The 25,887-nt window shown below is 32.5% G+C and overlaps 1 protein-coding gene across 5 annotated transcripts in view; it reads right to left on the reverse strand.

The window, feature by feature from the left end:
* Positions 1-3,602: 3,602 nt before the first annotated feature.
* Positions 3,603-25,887, reverse strand: part of LOC149483393 (uncharacterized) — an 88,257-nt gene continuing 65,972 nt past the window's right edge. For 2 of the 5 annotated variants that reach the window (XR_016316486.1, XR_016316487.1), the window contains 4 exons: positions 6,458-7,852; positions 5,833-5,952; positions 5,056-5,110; positions 3,603-4,907 (listed from right to left, as the gene is read on the reverse strand). Coding sequence is in view for 3 of the 5 variants with exons in the window: in XM_089702402.1 (XP_089558528.1) it covers positions 5,843-5,952; positions 6,458-7,823 (1,476 nt within the window). In the remaining 2 variants the exon portion in view is untranslated. The remainder of the gene's footprint in view (positions 4,908-5,055; positions 5,111-5,832; positions 5,953-6,457; positions 7,853-25,887) is intronic. The other 3 variants (XM_089702405.1, XM_089702402.1, XM_089702406.1) reach the window with 3 other exon arrangements.

Raw genomic sequence — 25,887 nt, forward strand, 5'->3', positions numbered from 1 at the left:
TTCTCTGTCCCTATGTCCCTTTGTTCGCTTAAATCTTTGAAACTACGCAACGGATTTTGATGCGGTTTTTTTAATAGATATAGTGATTCAAGAGGAAGGTTTATATGTATAATAACATCCATTAAATAGTAGGTTTCTAATGTGATGTCGTAAATAATTACATTTTTTCCGCTTACTTTGCAAACGCAGGCTAAACCCTACGAGTTTTATCAAAATAATGTACTAAGTATTGTACACATTGAAAAGGTCTACAGAAAAGTCCGCGATGGTATATGTCTATCTCTTATGGATAACCCACAATAACTTTTTTTGTCATTTACTTTTTACGACAAATAATGGCTAATTTTCGAAGCGATTTTAACCAATACAGCATTAATCCTTAACCAATTAAATACCTTGTATATATTGTTCATTTAATATAGATATATATGGCCCTTTACACCGTATGATTTTAGTGAATATTTTCGAAGATATTACAGATTTAAAAATTGCGGGACGTAGCGTTTGCGGCGGTACCGGCCGGCCGCCATTGCTCCCGTGCGAAGCCGGGGCGGGTCGCTAGTATTCTCTAAAATTGTTATGATATTAAGACGTTGATTAAAATATAAACTACTTTTATCAAAGTATAGAACTCGCTTGCTTGCTTTAGCTCTAAGCTAAAATTAGCCTTCATTATGATACAGCGATTAATCTAGTTTAAAAATAGACTATAGCGAGTAATTTCTGCGATAAAATTTGTATATAGAAATATAAATACCGGCTTAATTTTCAGAATGTAAGTCCTCTTAATTATAATTTACTAAATTAAAAGCACTAAATAATTTTCCTGTCACATAAAAATTATAATACATATAAGGAAATGCCATTTACCTAGAATACATGTATTTTTCGTAGAGCGGGAAAATTTTGTATGACTAATAAAACATTTTCTATATTTTTATTCTGAGACACTTCATTCACAAAGCAATTCATTTTGATGCTTTTTCCTTTGATAATATTCAACCTCTTTGACTCTTACGTCATGACTCATGAACATTCAGCCTGTGTTTTGTGATAAATTAATGCTTAATTCATGAAATTTTCAAATGACTACAAAAAAGGGAAGAGGTTCAAAATTCGACTGTAATTTTTTGGGTTTGTCACCTCAGATCTTTTTACTCTGTGAACCGATTTTGATGTTTTTTTATTTATTTGGAAGCATTTCAACTTTTTTAGGTTCGAAAATCTGGTAAAGGTTTTTGTTAAAAATAATTATTAAAATTATTAGTAACAATAACTTCGACTCATGCACCGAGATAACCGTAGCATCAATTCTGAGGGACTTATTTTAGAGGAACAAATATTTTCAGTTATTTCTATTTCACTCGGTAGTATTTGCATATTCCTTGATTGATTTTCTATCGAGTCGAAAATTATGAAAACACAATAGAATATATTTTGTATTAGCTGCTTGTCTCTGCTTCGAAGATTGACCTGGAAAAAATTCAGATTTCAGAGAGAAGAAGAATTTGTAAAATCGGTTTGTATGTAGTTTTTGAATTCATTCATTAAACAAATAAACTGTCCTGGGTTTTTCAATTTGATAATGCTGGTTTACAATTTATACAATTTGCTTTGCTGTTTATAGAATTTGTCAGTACAACTGTTAAATGTACGAATAAAATTTATTCTAATTATAATAAAGTCAAAGTCTAAATTAAAATCAGGCATCTAAAGGTCGGTTTGAAAAATGGTTTCAGCTTGTTAGCCGGCCTCTTTTCTGTGAATCGACTTCAGATATCAAGTTAAATTAATACTTTAATATATCCGATATTCTCATTACACGAAGTTTTGATGAAGGTTTTATATTACGTTATTTTATTCCCTAAATAATTTTTGTAATTTAACTCTTATAGTTCTAAATAAAGCTTTGGAAGCTGTATGATATGGGTTATTTTAAAAATTTTCTTTTTGAAGTGAAACTTCTTTATCGGGGGTGGACAAAAATTTTGTGAGACATTTTTTGCGTTACGCCGCGCGCGTGACATTTTTGCGTTACGCCGTACTCGTGACATTTTACTTAGGTGTAATTATGGTATTTATTTTTCTAAGTTATTTAAAATTAACCTCACTTTTTGATTGTATTTTTCAATTTTTTCAATTTTATTATAATATGTATAGATACACTAACACGTGGGTGGAATTATGTATAAATTTTTTCTAATACTTGAATGTTATTGTGGTACATATTTATTTTTCTAATTCTAAAATATTTACAGTTATTCTCAGTTTTTGATTGAATTTTTTAAAACACCAACACGTGGGCGTGATCATGTTATTTATTTTTCATCTCTTTCTTAATATGTACCTATATATTATGTACTATGTGCGTCATTAATTTCTGACTGTTTCGAGATTTGGTGCAAAATAAAACAGTGTGTAAATAAAATTAAACAATTGAGTAAAAGTATAATTTCATAGATAACACGTTGAGAAGTTCCCTGTATAAATATATATATACATATCTTGTATAAATACATATATAATATGCCTATAGATCTTTACTCAATTGTTTTATTTTATTGATTTTTTACAAATTTTATTTACACACTATTTTATTTTGCACCAAATTTCGAAACAGTCAGAAATTAATGACGCACATATTATAATTTATATTATATACGTTTTAATATAGAATATTTTTTATTTTACAACCTTTACAACTTGATCATTAGGAATTTATTGCCTCTATTGTTCGAACAAAAATAAGTTACCGACTTTAAGAACGTGCCGACAATGTAAGTACACTATTGTTTCTTAGAAAACATTTTAGGAGTATACGATAATAAATCTATGACTCACGTAAACACGTGTTTGCTTGATTGGTGTCAGGTGTTCAATTATAATTTTATGAATTCAAAATTTATAAGAATAAACCTCAAACTCTCTGTCCAATCAAAATCCGCCTAAGTCGAAATCCTTTATAAGCTGAAAACGGCAGTGGCCGGCGTAAATATTCAAATAGGTAGCGAGGAGCGAAGCGACGAGCATCTTAGGTTAATTTTTGAACTACCGCACGAGCCGAGCGAGCGAAGCGAGCGAGTTGCGGCAGTGGCCGGCGTAAATATTCAAATAGGTAGCGAGGAGCGAAGCGACGAGCATCTTAGGTTAACTTTTGAACTACCGCACGAGCCGAGCGAGCGAAGCGAGCGAGTTGCAGCAGCAGCCGGTGTAAATATGTAAATAGGTAGCGAGGAGCGAAGCGACGAGCATCTTAGGTTAACTTTTGAACTACCGCACGAGCCGAGCGAGCGAAGCGAGCGAGTTGCAGCAGCGGCCGGTGTAAATATTTAAGTAGGTAGCGACGAGCATGTGACTAACGTATTTCTTTAATATTGTATAATATAGTAAATTATTTTTTGAAAAATAAGGACATAAAGAAGTTTCACTTCTTACGTGTGTACTCTAGTACACGCACACATTTTTTTTTTTTAACAAAAATTTGCACAGGTTTAAAAGCAGTTACTAGCAAAAATTAATGATTTTTAGTTTTTAACATTTTCTACCTGTAAATGATACGTATAAGGGTACGTGAATAAAGGTAACAATTAAAACAAAACAAATTGATTTTTAATGTTTATTTAATAAAAATCTCTTTTGACTTGAACACGATCACTAATTACAGACAAAAATTTTCGTGTAACATTGATTATTATTTATGTAATATCAGTCGAGTTACTTACGATACGTACAAAATTAATAACTCGCTGATTAAAACAAATATAAATATTAATATTTACAATAATTTACGAAAAGCGTGTTGGAGTATAAATGAATGTATAATAATTATATACAAATCTCCTAGATTACTTTTTATTTAAAACATTTCATTGTTAAGTGCTCTTTTCTAATCCACACGAATAATTAAGGCAGTTAGCCAGCTTGTGATGGTCTGTATTAAAATGCATTTATTATCCAAATAATTGATTACATTTACACTACATGTGATTATTTGTTATTTACAAAAACATTTAACGTAATAAATGTGTGCACCATTTCTATTTATATTTACAAAATATACAAATAATGTAACAAATATTAACAATGCTCAATACGTGAAAGAATAACTTAGCACTCCTCTTAGGGCTTTATTACAAGTTTTATAAATAATAGGTTGGACCATGAGATTCATTACATGTGCAAGAGTATAATATTTCGACTAAGATTTATCTATTATTTTGATAGTACTAAGCACCAAAACATAGGTCGACTGTTGTACAAAAATTAGCGCCAAAAAATAGTGAAGTGATTTGCCTGTTTACATGTTTATTTACATTTATAGAAAATATCACTATGTAATTAAGTAGATTTGTGAGTAAAAAGCCATTTTACTTTTAAATAAATAGCAATTTAGTAATTTCTTACGCTTTCTGTGCTAATTTAACTAAAAAAGTTGAAGTACAAAACGTCATTGTTCAGCCTTTTCTTGTACCCTAATATCATCTAAAAATTGATAAGTAACAACAACATCCTCTCTATGTTTCTATGAAACTCGATGTAACAATGCAAAATATCATTTAGGCTATCATTTCAACGTATACTCGCCTTTTAGTTTTATTTACAATTTTTACACGATGTTCGTCCTAACCTTCAAGATGCGTCTTTAAGACCCATTGAGGTGCACATAATATTCATATTGTTACTCATATAATATGTATCGTTTGGAATGTTATTTCTAAGCAAACACATATAATACATCTAACACAAATAAATTTACATTAAAGACGTAATGTATTCTGGACAGTCGATGTCTCTGAGATTGATAAGATCCATGGTAGAGATGGAGGCGGGCGTGACGAGTTGTTTCCTCACTCCCTTAGCTTTGTGCTAGGGAATCCAGCGGCACCACCAATTTTCCGTTGGAGTAGCTAAAACAAACAAAAAATTAAAGCAACAACACGAATTAAACTCTACACATACTACTAGAGGGCCTACTTCTACATTGGTTCTAAAACAATTAGTGCATCAATAAAATATTTCGTGCTAAAACCTCAGGTGAATTAAGAAAATATTAACCTGTATGGTATAGTAGCAGTTCTGGATTTAGCTCTGCTTGGCCTACAGGCTTCATCTGTAACCAATAGATAATTCTATTTGAGTGATCGAGCTTCGCGTTTAACAAAAATAACACTCAAAACATAATCAACTAAAGAGATTCAAAAATAATAAAATAGTGTTGCTTGGTAGAACTGAAGTTTACTTTCGACATGTTCAAAAGTTCGTATCTATTTAACCTTGTGTAAAGTTTTGCCTGTTCATAGTAAATGCGTATCGATGAGGATTAATTAAGTGGAAGTGCATGCTGTTGTCGAGTGTTGCAGAACAATACTTAAAGCAAAGTTCGAAAGTAATATCTACGATACCTTAATGAGATAACTTTGTATGGACTTTGTTAACGGATCTTCCTACCGCATCCTTGTTTGTTAGAGATTCACTTGATTTCGGAACTTCGGCGTACATAGATGTACTTTAATGTAATATATACCTATCCTGGTTTTAAAATAAAACTTTGTAAAGGTTGTGGAAATGAAAAAGAATGGACGAGAAAATGAAATTCCTCGTTGAAGGAAAGAAAAATGTAATGGACGCGCTTTTAACTACATTGAAACTAAAAATAACAACGCAATTAAAGTTCTAGATATAATTTTTCGAGATAGGAAACCTACTGTCCCTAGATATCAATCTCATTTTATGAAGGTGTGTTTTAAGACTGTCTTAGGGCGCATTTAAAAGGCATTAGCTTTGATAATTTTATTCTCAAGTGATGTATATTTGTATGTAAGTGAGCCTTACCATAGATCGGCTAACATCGTTGGGAGAGGCACGCATCGCATTTGACGGGCTCAGGTCTTCGCTTGCCTTGAGAGCCCTGCGAGCCGGACTTACGCCGGAAAGTGTACCTAACGAGTAGACCTGCAATGAAACGGCGCACCGTTAATATCTCCCCAAGACCCTATTCAATCTAGGAATTAATAGAACGTATAATATGTTTTCTCTTCTTTCTCCTAATCCATCCACAGGTCTCGAACCCGAGATGCTACTTGTAAATCAATTGCTCTACTTCTACTGGATAAGGAGGCAGTTAACAAAATAAACAAAAATAACATTGCTAGCGCGTCCATCTGAAATACGCCCTTGGGCAGACGAAAGCGGGCAAAAAAAACAAGATTTCATGACTCGATACCGCTCGGATTCATTTGCGTTCATGTGGGAATGTAATGTATGTCGAATTTTTAAAGTAAATAGGAGAGTTTTAATGTCTTGAAAAGTATAAAATTAAAATTTGAGCTAAATTCAGAATGTGAACATAAGCGAGATGAGATGGGAGTTTTTTGAAAGTAACTGTGGCTTATGATTTTTAAAAAGATAAATAAAATAAAAATAATAAAAAAACAGCCCAATATTGTAGGTAACTCACCAGTTAAGCCAGCTTTGTTGATGCTATTGGAACTTGAAAAACCAGAAATTTTTTTCCACGCTTTCTTATTCCAGAAACCGCTTGACTTTGCATCGCCACAACTGGAACTTCGAGGTGACGGAACATCTCTAGGGCAACGTAAATTACATTCATCAGCACCCAAAATACGCACTCCAGCGCCGCGCGTTCCATACGCAACTGCTGGCAAATGTGGAACTGACCCTGTCGGTTTTCTCCTCAAACTGCCTACGTAACTAGCACCGCTACTACTTCCACTAAAACCGCTGTCTAAATCTGGAGGATTACAACTTGCAGGGGATAATAATTCATCAGTTGGACCCACCCTTAATAGTTCTTCAATGTTATCCCGATCCTCCGCTCGTTCTGAATCTGGCGATTCACATTCGGGCATGAGCATTGCTTCAACGCTTAGATTTAACTCTCCTAATATCCGTTTATGTCTTGATTCTACTCGACGTACTTCTTCTTCAACGCCACTTCTGTCGAGTGAAATAAGAGATTGCCTCGGAGCATGTCGATGTTTGGGACATGTCCTCGAACCATCAGTTATTTCCTCATAAATATTTTCCTCTGTTCCATATCTGGTTACGTAATTGTGTCGAGCTGATCGATCTCGTGGTAATCCCCGTCCGCGTTGTCGATTAGCCTTTCTCGACGACGAAGGCATGGATAAATGATGGTCATAATATGCGTATGAATAATCGACAGGCTCAAATCGCTCCATAGTAGCGGCAATATTACTTCGGTTCCATGATTGAGATGGTTGATCACGTGATAAATTCATGCCAGCTAGCCGTGCGGGTAAAATTTCATCGAGATCTCGAGCACATCGCTCATCAAGGGATTGAGCACCATCATCTTCTTCCCGTCTATGTTTCCTATAAGGTCGACGGCTGGTTTGACTTCGAGGGTGTCCCCTATCACTATCTGAACCATGCTCATGATAGTCTGGAGTATGACTACGGTGAAATTCTGAACGATGTTTATTGCAGTCCACCGTGTGATGGAAATTGTGTCTTAAACTATAACTTGAGTTTCCCTCATAATCAGAGCGGTCATAGCATGGGCTATCATCTGGGTTACTGCTGTGAGCGTGTGGGCAGTCTGCTGCAATACCAGATTCTGAAGAAGGGTAATCATGTACTTCGGCCGTGGTGAAAACTCTTTCGTCCGGTCGTGCAGGCTCTGATACCGCATGACGATGGTGAGGTCGGGGCCTGGTGGTTTCCCTGCAGCTCGCAAAGGCCCTCTGGAGAGATGGTTGGTGAGGATATCGACCACAACGAGAATCGAACACCGCCTCCCCTGTTTCGTCGGGGCTCGGCGGCGCACTGCGTGATTCCATGGCTCATCGTCTCATAACCACGTAAGTACCTGAAAATAAACAAACAACAAAATTAATGTAATCTACAGAAGAACAAAAATACTTTATTTTTACATAAAAAATGTAATATAAAAGACGAAAGCCCGAGGGCATTGAATCCGAAATTACATGCCCGTGATAAGGGTAGGGTAAGTGACGATCAACACAGCAGCCGACGTCGATATATCATCATCAGTCGCCGCGTAATAAATTGGGGCTTCACGTCGTGTTTATTGTTGCATTTTATACTTGTAGCAATAATTTTATGTGAATTAAAAATATTTCAACAAATATGCGAATACCTAAATAGTAAATAAACATGAATAGTAAGAATATACAGATCACTGCAATTCTACCAGGTACCCAATTAAAAGCAGCAATCTTTAAAAGACTATTTGTGTAATTAAAAAAACGTTTCAATTGTTTCTCATATTGCTCTTTAATAGCAATGGGAGCGTATGAAACATTCAAGCGAAGCACAATAATTACAATAAATCATATTTTATCATAGCGAAATTCCACATCGCAATTTTATTGCGATCTCGCTTAAAGTTATTGCACGCATTCCAGACCAATTTATTACGATAACGATAATAAGTGTCCGTGAACTAGACGCCGAGGGAGCGAGGTTTACCCTCTAGCTCGTGTCCCGTTGCTATGACAACCGATCTGTTCCCGCGGTTTATCGTTGCGCTTCCGCCCGATATTCCTTGCATCTAAATCATCATCAACGCTGGGAATCGCTCGTAAAGGGCCCGTTGACCGTCCGGCAATGACTATAATTTGTTGTCCTATTGCAGCGTCCTGAGATTTCTCGGCCCCAATTGGGTATAAAGATGTCCTATCAACACTCTTCACGATTCTTTCTGTAGTTTGGGGGAAATTGTTAACGTCCGACTTAATAGCTCCTTGTTTGTTTTTGCGTCTATATAGGCATGAAGCCAGAGCCAATTCTATTAATCTACTTTTATTGCTTTGATCACGATGGCATAAAATTGTAATTTATAGCTTGTTTTTATGCGGACTTTATGAGACGATGTTTGCAAATTTTTAAAAGCGCAATCGTAGTATAAAATGAATAATTCAATATTGCTAATATTTTGTGTATCTAAAAAACACAAAATACATTATTTAAATTTCGATATCAGCACATTTGGCTCCCCTATCCACCCTTGCCATATAGACAAGTTATGAGTGGGGTTTGGAATAAAAATATTCAATATTGCTTTTAGAGTCACATTCGCTACCAAATATATTATTTTGAATTAGTCTTTAACTTTCTCCTTTCTGTAAAAAAATATAGGTATGCATAAATACGTTTTTCATGTAATGTTTGTTTAAATTTTACAACTATATTCTTAAATTTCATGGAGTTATAATTCCATGTCTATTTTAATTGTTACACAAATATGTGCTGAGATAGGTACAAAGAAGTTATATTATTTATTTTAATCTAAAAATTAATAAACATTAATTTCAACAACTCGAGAATAATTGTCTCGATTTAAATAATAAAAACAAATTAATAACAATCCATAAATCGTACAGATATAATTCTGTAATTACTTAAGCTTTAACCCATGTGAAAGGAAGCAATTACTCTTTATTATAATAAAAGAATCATCCATCATTGTATGATAAGATAATAAGTGTTTTATATTTGTATGCACCCTCCGTTTATTTTATTCTTCAGGAATAATGAGTTTGTGGCATGGTGCCATGGTGACATTGACGGCTTTTCACTATTTTAGTTATTTAAAGTTCGCGTGGAATAAATGTTATTTTTTGTTTTATATGTGTATACTGAACGTGTTAAAATTTCCTCTATTTAATTAGCTGGAATGAACAACTTATACGTCCTTCTTCAGGGTATCAAAATACGTCATAGTAGAAAAAAGAGACGTTGAACAGTATGAAAATAGTAATCATATATTTTATTAGATGTGGATTTTCTTTATAAAGACCAAACGTTTCAAATTTTCACTATATTGTACTAACAAAGTATGTCTTCAACTTGATGCAAATATATTGTAGTTGATACCTATAATCCGTTACCAAGCGTATTTTCTGTTAATTTCACAGATTTAGCAGCATGAACACAAATAATTCATGCCAATATTAACGCCAGATTAATAAAAAATCTTATTATTAGGTGGTAAATTACATGACACGGTCAAGAATTGTATTTTTTACAATAGCTCATAATGAGAGCGTGCGTGACGAATTCCAAGTTAAGAGCTTGCTGAGTCATTCTATGATCGTGATTCTTTATACGTGACAGCTTTTGTTGTTCATTGGTCTATATTTGATATCTATTATTATAGAATATCGTCGGCATTTGGTATCGAGTGGCATGGGAATGGGGTAATTAAATATTATTATTAGAGTTGTATTGGCAGTTTATTTTATACTTTTTAAAGGATGTTATTTAAAAATTTATAAAAATTAAATCACTGTTTGCATATTAAAGTGAAACTTTTATTACATCGTCTCAAACTTTTTTGTCTGTGTAGCGCATGTCGCGTGTATCGCGGCTGCCGAGTAGGTATACCTACTCGGCAGCCGACCGTCACGCGATATGCGCTACACAAAGCAGTGTTCGAAACCGTTCGAACAGATTCACTTTTACCGTGGTTTCATAAAACCACACAGCATTTTTTTGCATAATAATTAATTCTGTAGCTCATATATCGTTATAATTCATAAGAAATCGACAAGGGTCAATCCGTAATACCTAAGTACATGTAGGGCAGTTACTAGATACTTACCTACTTAAATACTGGGAAATAAAATATTTTTTAAGTTTGTTTATGAACGAACTTCTGATCGATATTGTTAGTATTTAAAAAGCATTTAAATGAAAACTATACGAAAGACATTTCCGAATTCCTAACACCACATTTTCTATTGTTTACAGTTTCTTTATTGATAGCAGTATAGAAACCATAAATACGAGATAAAACAAAATACAAATGCGGTTAGTTAAAAGCCTAATAAACTATTTCCGACAAGGGTTACAGGGAACCAGTTAATTTTAGCACTAAAACTGCTATTTGAGGAACGCAGTAGAAATGGTTTAGAGGCACTTATGTAGATATAATATAATGTTTTACTACTTATTTGTCTCAAATATAAGGAAATATGAATAATGAAATGATTGTTTATGTTCCAAATAAATCCATTTGATCACTTAATAAATACATAGATTGTCATTTAAATAGTACCCATTTATTGTTAAATTAAATGTTACATTAGTTTATAATAACAATATATCGGATTATTATTAAAATGACAGTCAAACATCTCGTTTTATTCTAATTATACAAACAATTATAATTATTTTCATGTATTATTATTTACATTAAAAATAATTTGTTTTGCTACTGAGAGAGTGAGCCAAATAGAAATATCAAATATCTACTTAGAATTAAATATATTTATTTAACTGAGAGCGTGCAAAGATAGAATCGTAATATTTTATACAATAATCAATATTTATATGAAGTTTAGTTATCGTTAACTATTACTAACACCCGTTGTAAATTGTAATACCCTGATTAGGACAAGTCGTAATTCAGTTACTACGTTCCAGTATCCAAATTTAGAGTCACACTCACAAGAAAATCGGTCCAAATTGAAAAGGCACACATAAAATGGGTACATATTATAAAATCATTCGTTCGTTTTACGGCTTAGGTCTCCGTTGAGTATAAATATCCGTCTATCTTGGTAAGCCCGGCTCAGGTCACAAATAGAAAATTTATATCACTTGGCTTGAACATTGATGCGATTTTTTATACTGGCAATTTTATTTATAGTACGGAGTTTTAAATCACATATTGGAAGAATATGTTTTACAATCACAAATTGGAAGTATGCTTAGAATTTATGGCGTCGCGAAACGTGATGGTTGCGTAGTTACTTAGTGACAAATGTATTTTCTTATATAATTCGTAGTGTTTTAAATTATAATTTGCCTATGATTAAAAACATATTATGGCTGTATTGTATATAATTAATATCAACAATCAACAACTTTTATGCAGCAAACGATAAATAAATAATTAAAGGCCAATCACATAGAACTAATATGCCCAAATTGGTATTAAAAATACCCTACAGTATAAGGACTTTAAACTTGGAGTGACATCTCTCCAATAGCGTCATGCTAATTTTACCAAGCGTTTAATCAATCTAGGTAATGTGGAGTAACTTTATTATAAGACCTGTATTCTATATTCTACTTTTATCCTTTCCAAAGCTATCTTCATATTATAATATGACCTATTTGTAGCTCCCGAAACTGAATTTGAGTTGAGTTTTTTGTTTATGTAAAGTTCTTTTCAATATTCACAATATTTTTGACCGTTTAAACTTAATTTGTTCATTCACGAATATACACTATACACATTCCACATAAAAACTCACACGTGACACACAACTCAATTTTTTATAAACCTACCCACCTTTAAAAGTATATAAAGTAAGTATAATATTATAAGAGAACAATGTACATAATATATAAAACGTATCCATGATACCATTGTTTAGAAAATAATTACCTTTTCCACTATAAACATTAAGCATATCAAAGTGAAAATTTGACGGCAGTTCCAAGGAAACGGACCAACAAATAGTCCGACTCCGAGCCATAAAATGTAATGTCACATTCATTTGCAATTCAACAGTCCTCACTCTGTATTATGCCTAATAAAATTAACATATTTAAATTAAACAACGATATAACAAGGTACTCAAGCATCACGGCCCGAGATTATCTGAATATCATTCATTTTGTGCCATTATTGTAACCGTTTAACGAAAATTGGGTATGAACAAAATTGTTTTATATTAACATTTTATAGTAATAAACTAATAATGTATGACGACGTACCTATATCACTAAAGGTAACTTCTTTCTTCTAAAAATAGTTGACCCATCTAATTTAATTAATGTTGAAGATAAATTAATACTTAACTGTTGTACATTGTATCCTAGATTATTTGAAAAGTCCTGTTTGACACAGTTTTTTAAACATTTGCAAGTAAAGTATCAAACAAATTAAATTAAAATATCTTTACATAAATACTATCCGGAAAAGTAGGTACAATTGTAGCATAAAATAATACAAACTATTATGATTGCATTCCAATATCTGGGCCTATAGTTTTAGGAGACAGAGTTTCTGTAGAGTTAATTATTAAACTAATCGATAGTAATTTCTCTCTAAAACCAAAGCGAAGAGAGATAGAATCGCACATAATTGTAACTAAAAATAAACAGTGACCGAACAGTGTTATTGAAAATGATTCACCAACAGGCAACAACCAATCATCGTAATGATAAGCTAAGAGCTATTGATAAAGCAGTGCGCATCAGCTGATGTGACCTTTGACTAATCAGTCTGCTATACGATAATACTGTGATTCAAACGCCTTTGACATGACCATATATGTATTTCTTGTAAAAGCAAATAGGCTTTTTATGATTATTAAATAATAAGGTGCGTATTATTTTGTCTTAGTAAGTTTTACGTTGCATTTATTGAGGCTAAATTATTTTTGAAACTGGTCTTACACTATGAATTTGAACTGGACATTATACCTACATTTTAAACTAAATGACTTACTTACTTAATTCACTTTATTTTCATTTTATTACAATATAATCTCGGTTGGTTTTTAAATTAAACTGATATTACAGATGAAAGTTGAAGCTTAAATTACCATACAATTTTGTTTTAAATTGTATGTCAAAATAAACTGGCAGATATAAACTCAGCTTTACATGATTTCTATTATGCGTTATCTAGTTCATACTAAATCAAAACGTATAAATTGTGGCACACATATGCGCTAGAATAATTCAAAATTCCAGTTTATTTCAATAGAAATTAGAGCTTCAGTTTTTAACAATGAACTGGTAAATAGCAATGAGTATTTTGGCTGTTGAATTAACAATTCTATAATACTAGAAATTATCCAAAAATAAGTCAAATATCATTCATAATAATTTCATAATAATAATTTATAGACATAATGCGTTCAAAAGATAACAATATAAAAATCAACATATTCGCCACAAAAGGCATGCAAATTATGTCAGCTCTACGTAATTATATAATAATAAAGGATAGTAATTCATATCACATATTTAATGTTAATGAGTACAATATTTCATATGATATCTATAAAAATGATTTTTTTATTCATAAAAATAATTATTACTTTTTGTAATTTAATATAATCCGGATTCTAATCATAAAATATAATATTAAATTAATAATCTATTCACGAATTTAATTCGACGTAGAAGCTAAATATAGTTTTCGCGTTGGTGTTCAAATCAGCACAGACAGCATTAAGCCTTACAACGTCAAAGATGAGTGGCACTTGATTATTTGGCTGTTATTTTACATTAAATTCCAGTAATTTTGTTAATAAAGGTTATTCTTTTCAACTAATTTACAAAAAGGAAGAAGATGTGATACCAAAAAGCTTATACGTACGAATGATCTTTTCTGATATTTGTGCAAAATTCGTTCTCTTCCATACATACTTATATTTCTATAATATAGGGAATATTAACCTATATTATATTAATACAAATTTAGCATCAACCGAGCATGTTCCATTGCGAATTGGGTAGCATTGCCGCGACCACACCTACTCAGCAGATTGACGTAATGGAATAGAATAATTAAGCAGTACTAGATTTAGGCTGCGTCATTTGCAAGATTTTTCGATATAAATAACAGTAGACCCGCAAAGTTAGTAAGTACAATCAATGTTTGGATGTATCTTTTTGCGTTTGCAAACTTTCAGAAATGTGTTGATTCTAAATTATTAAGCGACAGAAGATGAACTTTGTCTTTGATATAATATTTCGGTGTAATTAATATAATTATATTATATTTTTTTAGTATTTAATTGGTACATTATTTGAGAAGTATTATGTCGTTTTTATTACTATTGCTCTTCAATGATTAAAGGTAGGATGATATAAAGATAGAAGACAATTCATTGCCAACAACAAATTGCAGTTGCCACATCAAAACAAAAGTACCACGTGACATGTAATTTCTTTTTTAAACAAATAGATTTAATCACGTAGCAAGTACTTAGGGTCGAGTGGAACCATTAGCCAGGTGACTTGCAGTAAGACCGTGTGTCATTGGACACACCCCGTACAGGTGAGCACCCTTGTTTACAACCTTGGGACCTAAATGCATTAGTCTGATTACGTGAGTCAATATTTACTTTTTCGTTTAATGACCCGTTCGTTTTAGCTGGTGTTTCGGAAATTGGTAGTTTTTTGTGGATTTTAATGTAAGTATTAAGTTTTTTAAGACAAATAAAACACCTATCTTCGGGTAGATACGCTTAAAGCTTAATAATTTTATTAAGCTGTATAAAAAATACATACAGTAATTATAAGACTATTTGTCTACATTTACATCTATTTATTTAGGTACATCTATTTATTTTTATTTCAGACGTAAAAGCAAAAAATTAAATTTTTAATTACATCACATAAAAAAAATATTTTTAATAATTTTAAAGTTTTCTGTCTGTCAACACCCTTTTTCTCAGAAAAGCGTGGAGGTATTGAGCTGAAATTAATATCGAATTCTTAAGTCTACGGTTTCCCGAAGCTGTGAAAAAATCAAACTAATAAATCAATCAATCAATCAAGCCAACGCAATCAAAAGATACAGCCGTTTGTAATTGAAGCATATTAAATATAAATTAATATGAATAGCCCTTTCACGGACAGTATATTTTCTAATACGTTTCAGATATCACGTTTCAGACTAAGTCTCAAACGTGTTTTATAAACACGCTATTCACAAAAACAATAATCTTTCAAAACCGATGCAAAATTCGCGAAGGACATGAAGTAATATAATTTTGGCTCCCAAGGGCTCTTACCAAAAGGGCTACACAAAGTTGCACTGAATTCAGGTCAACTTTGTCATTTCTTGGTAAGGTAACACGGAGATTTTATGACAAGTGGGTGTAAGTAGGCTCTTACCTTTCGAATTGCTGTCTTAATAAAAGGACAGAATATTAGTTCCAGCTTCACACATTTATGCGGAAATGTTATTCAAGTATTGTTTAACGAATTATTATTATTTTGTTTATTTATGTATGTATCTATTCATATAAAAACGCAAAAATGACTGACTAGCTGAAATTTTGCATGCAGATAGTCTATGATGTAGGCATCCGCTAAGAAAGGATTATGATAAATTCTAACACCATTGGGATATATTAATAGCAGATGAAAGTTTGTTGGGCAGCAACTAGTAATGATATAAGTCTAAATGTTATTTTCAATAATTATACAAGAATGTTATAAATACCTGTCATGGAAAACTACTTAATCAAAACATTTCAATTGCTGTATCATTAAGCCACACTACCTAAATGCGCGTAATAAATTCCTCCAACTTTCATTTTATAACCTTTGCTTCTATTTATTACCCCAGTTTAAACTTTGCTTTACAAACGTTACGATCACGAAAGGTTAATACAGTATAAGGTAATGAGCGCAAATGAACTGTATAATAGTCCATCTACGCTTAGTGAATCAATTTTACTACATTCATCACAATCTGCGACAATAAAAGTGAATATGACTTAACGTAGTACATTGCTCTTTTCATACGAGTTTTACGGCATATGCTAACGGACTTTCTAATTTAAAAAGCAATGTACTGCCTCTTTGTTTGCAGCAAGACTAAATCACGTCGAGCTTATCCATTAGGGCTACATGCCACACCGTCAACTCGGTCGAATGCAAGTCACTAAACTAATGAAGGCGGTTTTTCCTGATGGGCACCTTGGTCTATTTTCTTTGTCAGTTCATTGATTAAAGGAATATTTACATTTACTTTTTGTTTATTCGTTCAGCTTTTGTTGCTGTGTTGTTATTTTCGGTTCCTTCTTTATACACTTCGTAATATAGTAACAAGTATTCAATATATTTATTTATTCTACTTCCAGTATAAGTATTTACAAAAACATTTAACAGATGGATTGTTTTTATGAAAATCAAAAAATTAGATTAAAACCAATTAATTTACAAAATAATGATTTCTCTAAATTCGGCCGATTTGAATGAAGCAATACAGGTACTTAAATAAATTAAATTTTATCATATTATTGCCATCATGTCATTTGTATTATATTAATTAACTTTAAAATAAACTAACAGTATATTACCTACATTGTGCACCATACTTTTACATCTCGATTAAAATTAACACCATTGAACATGCACTCGAGCTCCTCAGTGTACACTACAGTCTACAATGCAGTGAGCATTTAACTCATTTTATTCAATTACCCTTGCTATGTCGCTATTTATGGGACACAGAAGTTACTGCATCAATCATTTTCTCATCCACTTTATGTCAACATCAAATTTTGATAGGGACGTGATTGATTGCCCATTTCACGTCGAGGAGTAACCCTTGGCTTCATGAATTTGATCATCAACTTCAACTATCCTCAAGAAATTTGCGATTTGCAAAAGTAAACACAATTTCCAGCACCGCTTTCTGCCATTAACATATAAATCAACGTTCATAAGTCGCAGACTTTGCTTTACGATGTAAAAACAAAAGTGGAGTGGACCGCCGGGCGACTACTGTAAAAGGAAGAAATAATATCGCCGTACAAGAAACACTAAAGACCCGAGGTCGAAGCACGCTGTTTAGAAAAAAATTAACGGTACACATTATCATATAATCGATACGATTATTATCGCAAACTAAGCGGATAATTCGAAACTGTCAAATTCGATTTCACAATTTGTTCCATTCGACTTACTTTTAGCTTTAGTTGCGATTAATTTTGATAGCGTCCATCCATTGGATTGGAAAATTCAATTTTATTCGTCGTAAACAGTTGTTATATGCTTATTACAACATGTTACAGAGAGCTCTCTGTAAACTAATTAGGAAGAGCTATAGCATGTTACTGGATAAGTTTAGTGGAAATGGTTTTAAAGAAGTTACTAACAAGACTTCAAATCTAGAATAGATCGGTTTCTTGAATAGCTTTCTATATAAAAGTTAGAGCATCAAATTATTATAATCCAAAATTACGCAAATGAATAAATGATACTGTATTCTGCATATTTAATTCACAGTTAGAAACATGAAGGTACCAACCACATTTAAATGTTGGCCAACAACGCTTATTATTTAAACAATTCAGTCATGCAACGCATGTATTTGTTTGATAAACACATTCCAACGACAAGCACATATCAAATCGATATCTCTGGTACGTAGCCAATACATCCAAAGTATAAAATGGTCAATTACCACGAGACAGTCGACCACAGCGACGCGCGTGAACGGTCACGCCTTTCCGGAAAAATGAACTTCTCATGAAATTTAATGTGGAAATGTCTTGAAACGAAGCCAAGCCTACGTCTGAATTATTTATGTGGCACTATTTTAATAGCGTCCTCGTTCATTCATTACAGTAGAAGTGTTTCTTAATTTTATATGCAAACGCGCCACTTCAGACTCTATGCTGCCATTAAAATGAATAATGAACAGTCGATTATGTAGTCTTTGTTTTGTCTGGTAAATTTAGTTTTAAAAGACTGAAAATCAGTATTGTGACAAAGTTTATTCTAACACACAACAGTCGACTTATTTCGATAAAGATATTTAATCGATGCTTAACAAAAATCGTATGATTCGACAGATTATATTGTTTAGCCATAAACCCCGTTTTATTGATCTGGCATCTTAAAAAACGTAAGCATTTTATTTGAAAACTGATATCTGGAGTAAAGTTTCACGGTAATCCTTAGTTCAAACCTTCGCCTACTTACATACAAGCAATAAACAACGTTCAATAGCATATTGTTCGCTGAAATTTATGATCACACATAAAACTTATGTTAGCAATATCTGTGAATACTGGCAGTAGTAAATAAATGTTGATGTAGGTAACACGAAGGGCTGCGTAGGTAAGCTGGCGATCTATCGATGTAAATCAATCGCCTACGCGCAAGGATGCTTATGCGCATTCTGTCATACTATAAATACGGCGCCGACGTGATCGCACATATCAAACTGTGAATTATTTGCCCATATAAATTGTGTAGATATTTAACTGTGAACTTGCTAGTGTTTGTAGAGAACAAATTGCATTCTTGAACTGTTTTGAGATTATATATTTGCATCATATAACTGTTAAAGGGAATCTTTGTAGAAAATATTATGTCAACATTGGTCACTTTCTCTTCGAAACTAACGCATTAACTAATTAACTAACGTTGCTAATATCACAGATTACATAATAGTAGCTAAACGCTACTAATATTACAAATGAAGCATTTTTTTAAAGATTGAATTTTGAAGATTTTCTTAAAGAAGAAAATACTTCAATTTTGTTCTGTAAATTTTGTATCTTTTGCAACTTCAGCATGCCACATAAAGTAATAAACTATTAAACGAATTGTGCCCAAACGACCGCGGACACAAACCACCCATAAAAGTTATCAAGGGCTTTGAAGCGGTGCCAGGCCATGTTTCTGATGCCGCTTTCAAGCCACTCTTTTTCTCTATGAATGATCCCTTGACCTAAATCACGTATAAGTGTGAAAACATAGAAGTAAGTGGCCGAAATAATAGGAAATATAAACCACACTAAAAGAGGTATTGTGCCTTTAATTGCTGTAATTTTCTTCAGAGCTTATTACTTGGTCGGAAATTAAGGGGCGAAATGTATTAGCTTAATTATATATCAGGGCAGATTTACGTTTAGTACTGTTTGTTTTCTTTTATGAACCTGAAAGTACTAATTATAAATATGTAATTTGCTTTCTAATCATACGAACCTTTAACGTACACAATATAATTTAAATCAAACTATAGAAAAAACAATTCAATTCCAATTATTAAAACACAAAAATGCGACACAATCACAGCTCATATATTGTTCATTTCAAGAAAAGGTAACACGATAGCATACCCAATATAGATTCAGTAAATAATTCGAGGTCCGAAGAAATATCGGCAAGTCAACGTGGCAAACACTGGGACGAAAATGTTATGTAAACAAAGTATCTCTGCCCTGGCCTGGGGTCGTCCTACTGAATAAATAACGTTGTAGCGAAAGCAAACTCAAACAAAAGTAAATTTATTCACCAAATACGACGATTAATACTCGATCTCGGGACAGACTTATTATTTTGCTCCGTATTTACTTGTGTATATGTTTGACAAATTACATGTGAATATACTTTGAACGAAGTTAGTCACCCTGTTATATTCTACCAAGACGCTCATATGATTGTCTCCTTAGTACAGTATCGCTTAACCCTTGGTCAGATATCTATGCTAGTCTTTGTGCTCGAATTCCCGGCGAAAATACAAGTGTCATTCCGGTGATAGGTTCATAAAACTAATTAAAAGTAGGTGGTGTAGAGTTCACGGAATTACATATTTACACAATTGTCACCAAAAAAGTATATAAAATTTCGAAGAACCAGCTTAATTGTGTCGTAATATGTAATTCTAGTACCTAGTGCACACTAAAAGTTTTGCGTTTCTGGCCACCCATAAATGTTTATATTACGAATGTTATATTTTTTTAACATAATATGAAGTCTCATAAGTTGAGGAGAAAAAAAATTTGGCGGAAAACGCTTGTCAATTTTTTTTTATCTCAAGTTGAAGTTCGTTGTCCGTAGCAAAAACGGAACTAACACGAAACAATTTTAGGGCGATGAGTTTTGATGATTTTAAAAGTTCGCTTTCTCCGAAAGTTTGCACTGCTCGCCTTTAAAATACTTTTGGGAGGGAAGCACCTCATTTGAGCACTTTAAGGCATTGATATGCTGAATTTCATCGCGGCCGTGTTTCTCTCCATGATGAAATTCGTGAAGGTCGACCCTCAACTGCGATCACGGAGGAAAATATGGCTACCGTCAGACGACTAATTTAAGAAAATAGCCATATCACTTATTAGAAGATTCGAGGACATTTGGGGATTGGTATGAGCCAAATTCAGAATATTTTACATGAACATTTCAAAGTTAGGAAGCTTGGTTGCCGGTGGATTGCTCCCAAACTCACTCCAGGACAAAAACGACATCGAGTAGATTAGTGTTAAGAAATGCTATTAAAGTACAATTACGGACATTCTAATGCCGTGTATAATATCGTAACAGGATATGTAATATGAATACATGGTTATATTCCAGAAAGAAAACACCAATATTCTTTGTGGGTGTTTGAAAGTGACAGCAAACCAACCAAATTGAGGCAGGCGATAAGGGTCGGCAAACAAATGATTGCATTATTTTTCTCTAAGACGAATCCTGTCTACACTATCTCACTTGAGCGACCAAAGACTGTTAATGCTGAGTGGTACACCACTATTTGTTTGCCCAATGTCTTAGAAAAAATAAGAGAAAAGCGACCTAGAAGTCGCATCTTGTTGCACTATGACAGTGCTTCGGCGCACACCGCGAACAAAACAAAGTCATTTTTGGCTTCTGAAAACATAGAGCACGTGACTCATACCGTACGCAGTCCTAACCTAGCACCTTGCGATTTCTTCCTTTTCCCAAAAATCTATGATTCAATGAGTGGTTCGACATTTACGTGGCCCGAAGAGGCAGTGGTTGCTTTCAAACAGCACGCAGAAAACATACCCTCGGACCAATGGTCCTCATGTTTCCAGAAATGATTTGAACGGATGAAAAAGTGTTTTAAATGTAACGGAGAATACTTTAAAAAGTAGTAAATATAATATTAGACAAATAAATTGTTTTATTTATTAGTTACGCAAAACTTTCAGTGTGGCCCACGTAACCGAGTCTATTCCAATTCTAGATACTTACTTAATTTGGTCTACAATATAACTACCGTAGGTATGTATTAAACCCGATTTTAGACGGCGTATTACATTTATCAACAGGTGGGCTCTTTAAAAATGTATTTATCTTATTATATAAAAATGCCTTATTTCCTGCGGCAATACGAACAGAATTATTTTATTGTGGAAACAAATTTAATTCTTTGTTTCCATGTTCACGGTTAACTTTGAAGTCTCCGCATCTGATTATTTATTTTTCCCGTTGTCTTGGTTATTTCATTTGTGTTTTGTTTTTACCTACTGCCCAAGGATATGAGATTTAAGAATGACAAATAATAAAGAAATGTATTTTATAGCGTTCTTCAAAAGACAATGTATACGGTAGGTACCGTTAAGTACATACAATCTGTTATTTCGAAGAAAACCAAACCAGTATATAAACGTATTCTTATATTAATAGTCAATTGTAACAAGAAGCTTTGTTTTTATAGCTTTAAAAATATATCTAAATTTGTATTTTCGTTGGTACAAAATACGTGAATATATCAGTTTATTCAAAGATAAACATCCAATGAAATTTCCATTTACATACAAATATAGTCTCGATTATTATATATTAAAGAGAATTGAGCGAGTATGTCCTCGTTACAAATGTAATGAGAATTTACCATGAATATGGAAAAATAAGTTGAATCATCCATTACTTATGAGTGTGGCTTGAATTATTTATTTACACATTAACATTTGTGTATACAATCGCTTGTTTTTATTATGTGAATAGTTTAATCCCAGTAAAACCGTTTTTGTCTACAAATGGAATCAGTAAACATTATTACTATACCTATACAAAATTCGTAGCAAAAAAAAATATTTATCAAAATATAAAAAAAAGCTATAAAGTAGTCTATTGAATGATGATTTTCAAACGCTTATTTAAATCATTAATATTTACGATCTTAATTGGTATGAAGTAATTTATTGAAATAATGTACCAAATGAGGAATATCTTTCAGGAAGATATTACCATTATCATTACATTATATACTTGGGTATATTGCTTTTGTTGTTACTTTAGACTAAGGTACTTAAAAACTTCCTTAATTCATGATAATAGACAGAGAACTTTAAAACAATCCATACTAATATTATAAATGCGAAAGTAACTCTGTCTGTCTGTCTGTTACTCAATCACGCCTAAACTACTGAATCAATTTGCATGGAATTTGGTATGGAGATATTTTGATACCCGAGAAAGGACATAGGCTACCTTTTATTGTGTACCACGGGCGAAGCCGGGGCGGACCTCTAGTTTAGAAATACATTTGAAAGATGTAGTTTGCAAAAATTGAACTCCATGACAAAGAAATGTATGACTGAAATACCATACATGATAAAGATTGAAACCCCCCTTTATGACCTCTAACGACCCAATGAAATAGAAGTACTAAACAACCCGATAAAATAGTTATAAAATTTTATGATATTCCATTGGAGCGCAATCGCAATATTATAGTTATAATAAATCCGGATTATTGTTGAACTTGCTAAATAAAGCTACTGTGAAGATATCTTTCAGACTTAAAAATATCAACATCTTTGTACAGGTTATATCAGACTTGTAGTTCCTGAGATTAGCTCGTTCAACCAATTAAACAACAACATAATATATTCAGCTTTATAATATCAGAAGATTTGTCTTTTTAATAATGAACGTGTAATATACACTTTCTTGGAAGAACAATATAATATATCATCATTATTTTTTATTACCAATACTACGTTCTCAGTAATGTGTTTTTCTAGAAAGATATAGCATTTATAAAGGTTCATTCACACAATATGATTAAAGTTTGAAATACGTTTATTTCTTTTCTCAAGATACGTTTTGTTAATATAGGATTTAAGTCAAAATGGCTACAGATAATAAATTCTCTGGAATATTCGGAGATAATATAGTTGCTTCAAATCATTAATCAAAATAGAATTTTAAAGAGAATAGTAATTTATCTTTGTAATCTGAATGTTAATAAAAATTTGTCAAATTTAATTTTACATACAAGCACTTATACCCTTCCGTGTATATAATTTCATTACCACAATGGACGAGTTGACTTAGTGGAAGAATAAATACCGTGTTACTGTCATAAAGGGAAAATCAGCTTTGGCCCGGAAATTGAAGTTCCGCGGCCCGGGGCGCGGGCGCACACCGGAAGTGACGTCATTTAGTCCTCCTCTAACAGTATATGCAATTATAGCAATTATCCTCCAATATTAATATTCTAAATACATTTTATTTTTCAGGTTCAAGGTTGAAGGTAGTCCTTAAGTTACCAAGGATAAAGGAGACAAGAGTACCTACCAGTAATATTGTTTAAGAGGTGAAGTCCCCGTAATGAGAACAAAATCCACGGTGAAATAATTGTCGATTTTATCAATCAATTGTAAATGATAATCAATTTTTCAGTCATAAATACTGAAATTGTTATGTTTTAGTTTCCCTGCATTAATATAATTATAAACTAGATATGAAAAGTTAATATGTACCTAGTACCTGTGATATTAGATAGTACGTTTCATAAGACGTCTCTAACGATCACATATTTGAACTCGATATTAAAATGTTTTCCTGTAAACGTAGCGATAAGTTCCACGTACAACCACATAACTGTGAAACAGTAGAAAATAAAGCGTACAGTATTCAGAATTGTTTATTTATTTATATAAACAACCACCCGTTACTAAAAACACCAATTCTACTCTGTTTTGAAAAACAATAAAAAGTATTTTCTCACACACAACCATTATACCCACCCTATACAATAACCTTGTGCGGGTTAGAATAAATAAATTTTTGTAAAGACCATGTGGTATTTTATTTGTTATTCAAAACGACCGAAACTTTGTAAATAGCGACACCACATGTGACTTAACACGTTAAAATTGAAACCGCTCTGTGTTTGTATAAATCAATATAACGCTACCAAATGTTCCTACAACTTTGAAAATTGGAGCAGCATTCGAGCAAACTCAATCATATCTTCGCATTCTATAAGTTCCCAACTCATTTATTGCAAAATTGTAATGTCAATATGTATACTGATAACTTTCCGAAGCAATAAGGAATCAATATGATGCATGCTTGTCCACGTATTATGTCTTATGCTGTAGATCAAATGTTAAAATTAGGTACAATAAATCTCAAAGCTTCAATGGATCAAAAGTATTAAGATTGATTAATTATTCACTCCGCATATTTTGTGCCATTTTTTTTATTCCAGCTTAAAGTTAAATATCATTGACCCATATTAACTAAACGTGGAAACCTTACATTTACATTTAGGTTTAAGCGTACGCTAGTTAGGAGCATTTACTAAGTCGAGCGGTTGGTTTGTCAAAACAGATTTAGGGCACAGTTGGCGGTCTTCGCGAGTTCCCGCAACACTAAACCACTAATGCCCTTTATATTAAGCCGAAATAATATTTCGCGTTTTGTTCTAATTTTGGGGAATTAGGATAATGACACAATTTGTTGTTCACGCTCGTGCGGTTTCGACGTTATTATTTTCGTAGCTATTTAAATAACCATTTAAACTTAGGTGAGCTCCGCTTCGCTTTGTAAACTTATGAATTACATATATTGTAAAAGAGTATCCCACCCGAATTCCGTTGCCATAAATCACTTATTGTTCTAATAGAAAGCGTTGTAACGAAATAGTCTTAACGTTCTAATTTTATTAGCTCTACTCAAATTAAATTCGCCTCAAACTATATTTAGTAGATACTTGCAGCATTTTTATAAATTGCCGCTGTTGAGTTTCTAGCTGTACTTTATTTTATCTTTTATCATATCAATTTTATACAACCAATTTTAAACATAAAGTGACCTTTTAAACAACTAATAAAACATGAAAAAGAGTAGCCTAAGCTTTTGACTAAATTACTTCAGTTATATTTCTAAATTTAAAATTGTACCTTGATTAAATATAAAAGAAACTCAGCCAATTATTACCTAACCGTGATGTTTGCATGGATCTTCATTTAATTTGCATTAGTAAACTCATTTTTCGCTGACCCATTTTTAATTTAACTTATAATTTATTTAAAAAGATATTTCCGGTATAATTAGGGGAGAACAAGCGACTTTAAGGGTCATTAAGATAAAAAATAAGGATTGGAAAAGTCGATAGTCAGC

This window comes from Colias philodice, chromosome 13 (genome assembly GCF_061535455.1).
Source record: "Colias philodice isolate Cphi_HAF_F1 chromosome 13, ilColPhil1 Martin Lab GWU primary, whole genome shotgun sequence".
Taxonomy (NCBI): domain Eukaryota; kingdom Metazoa; phylum Arthropoda; class Insecta; order Lepidoptera; family Pieridae; genus Colias; species Colias philodice.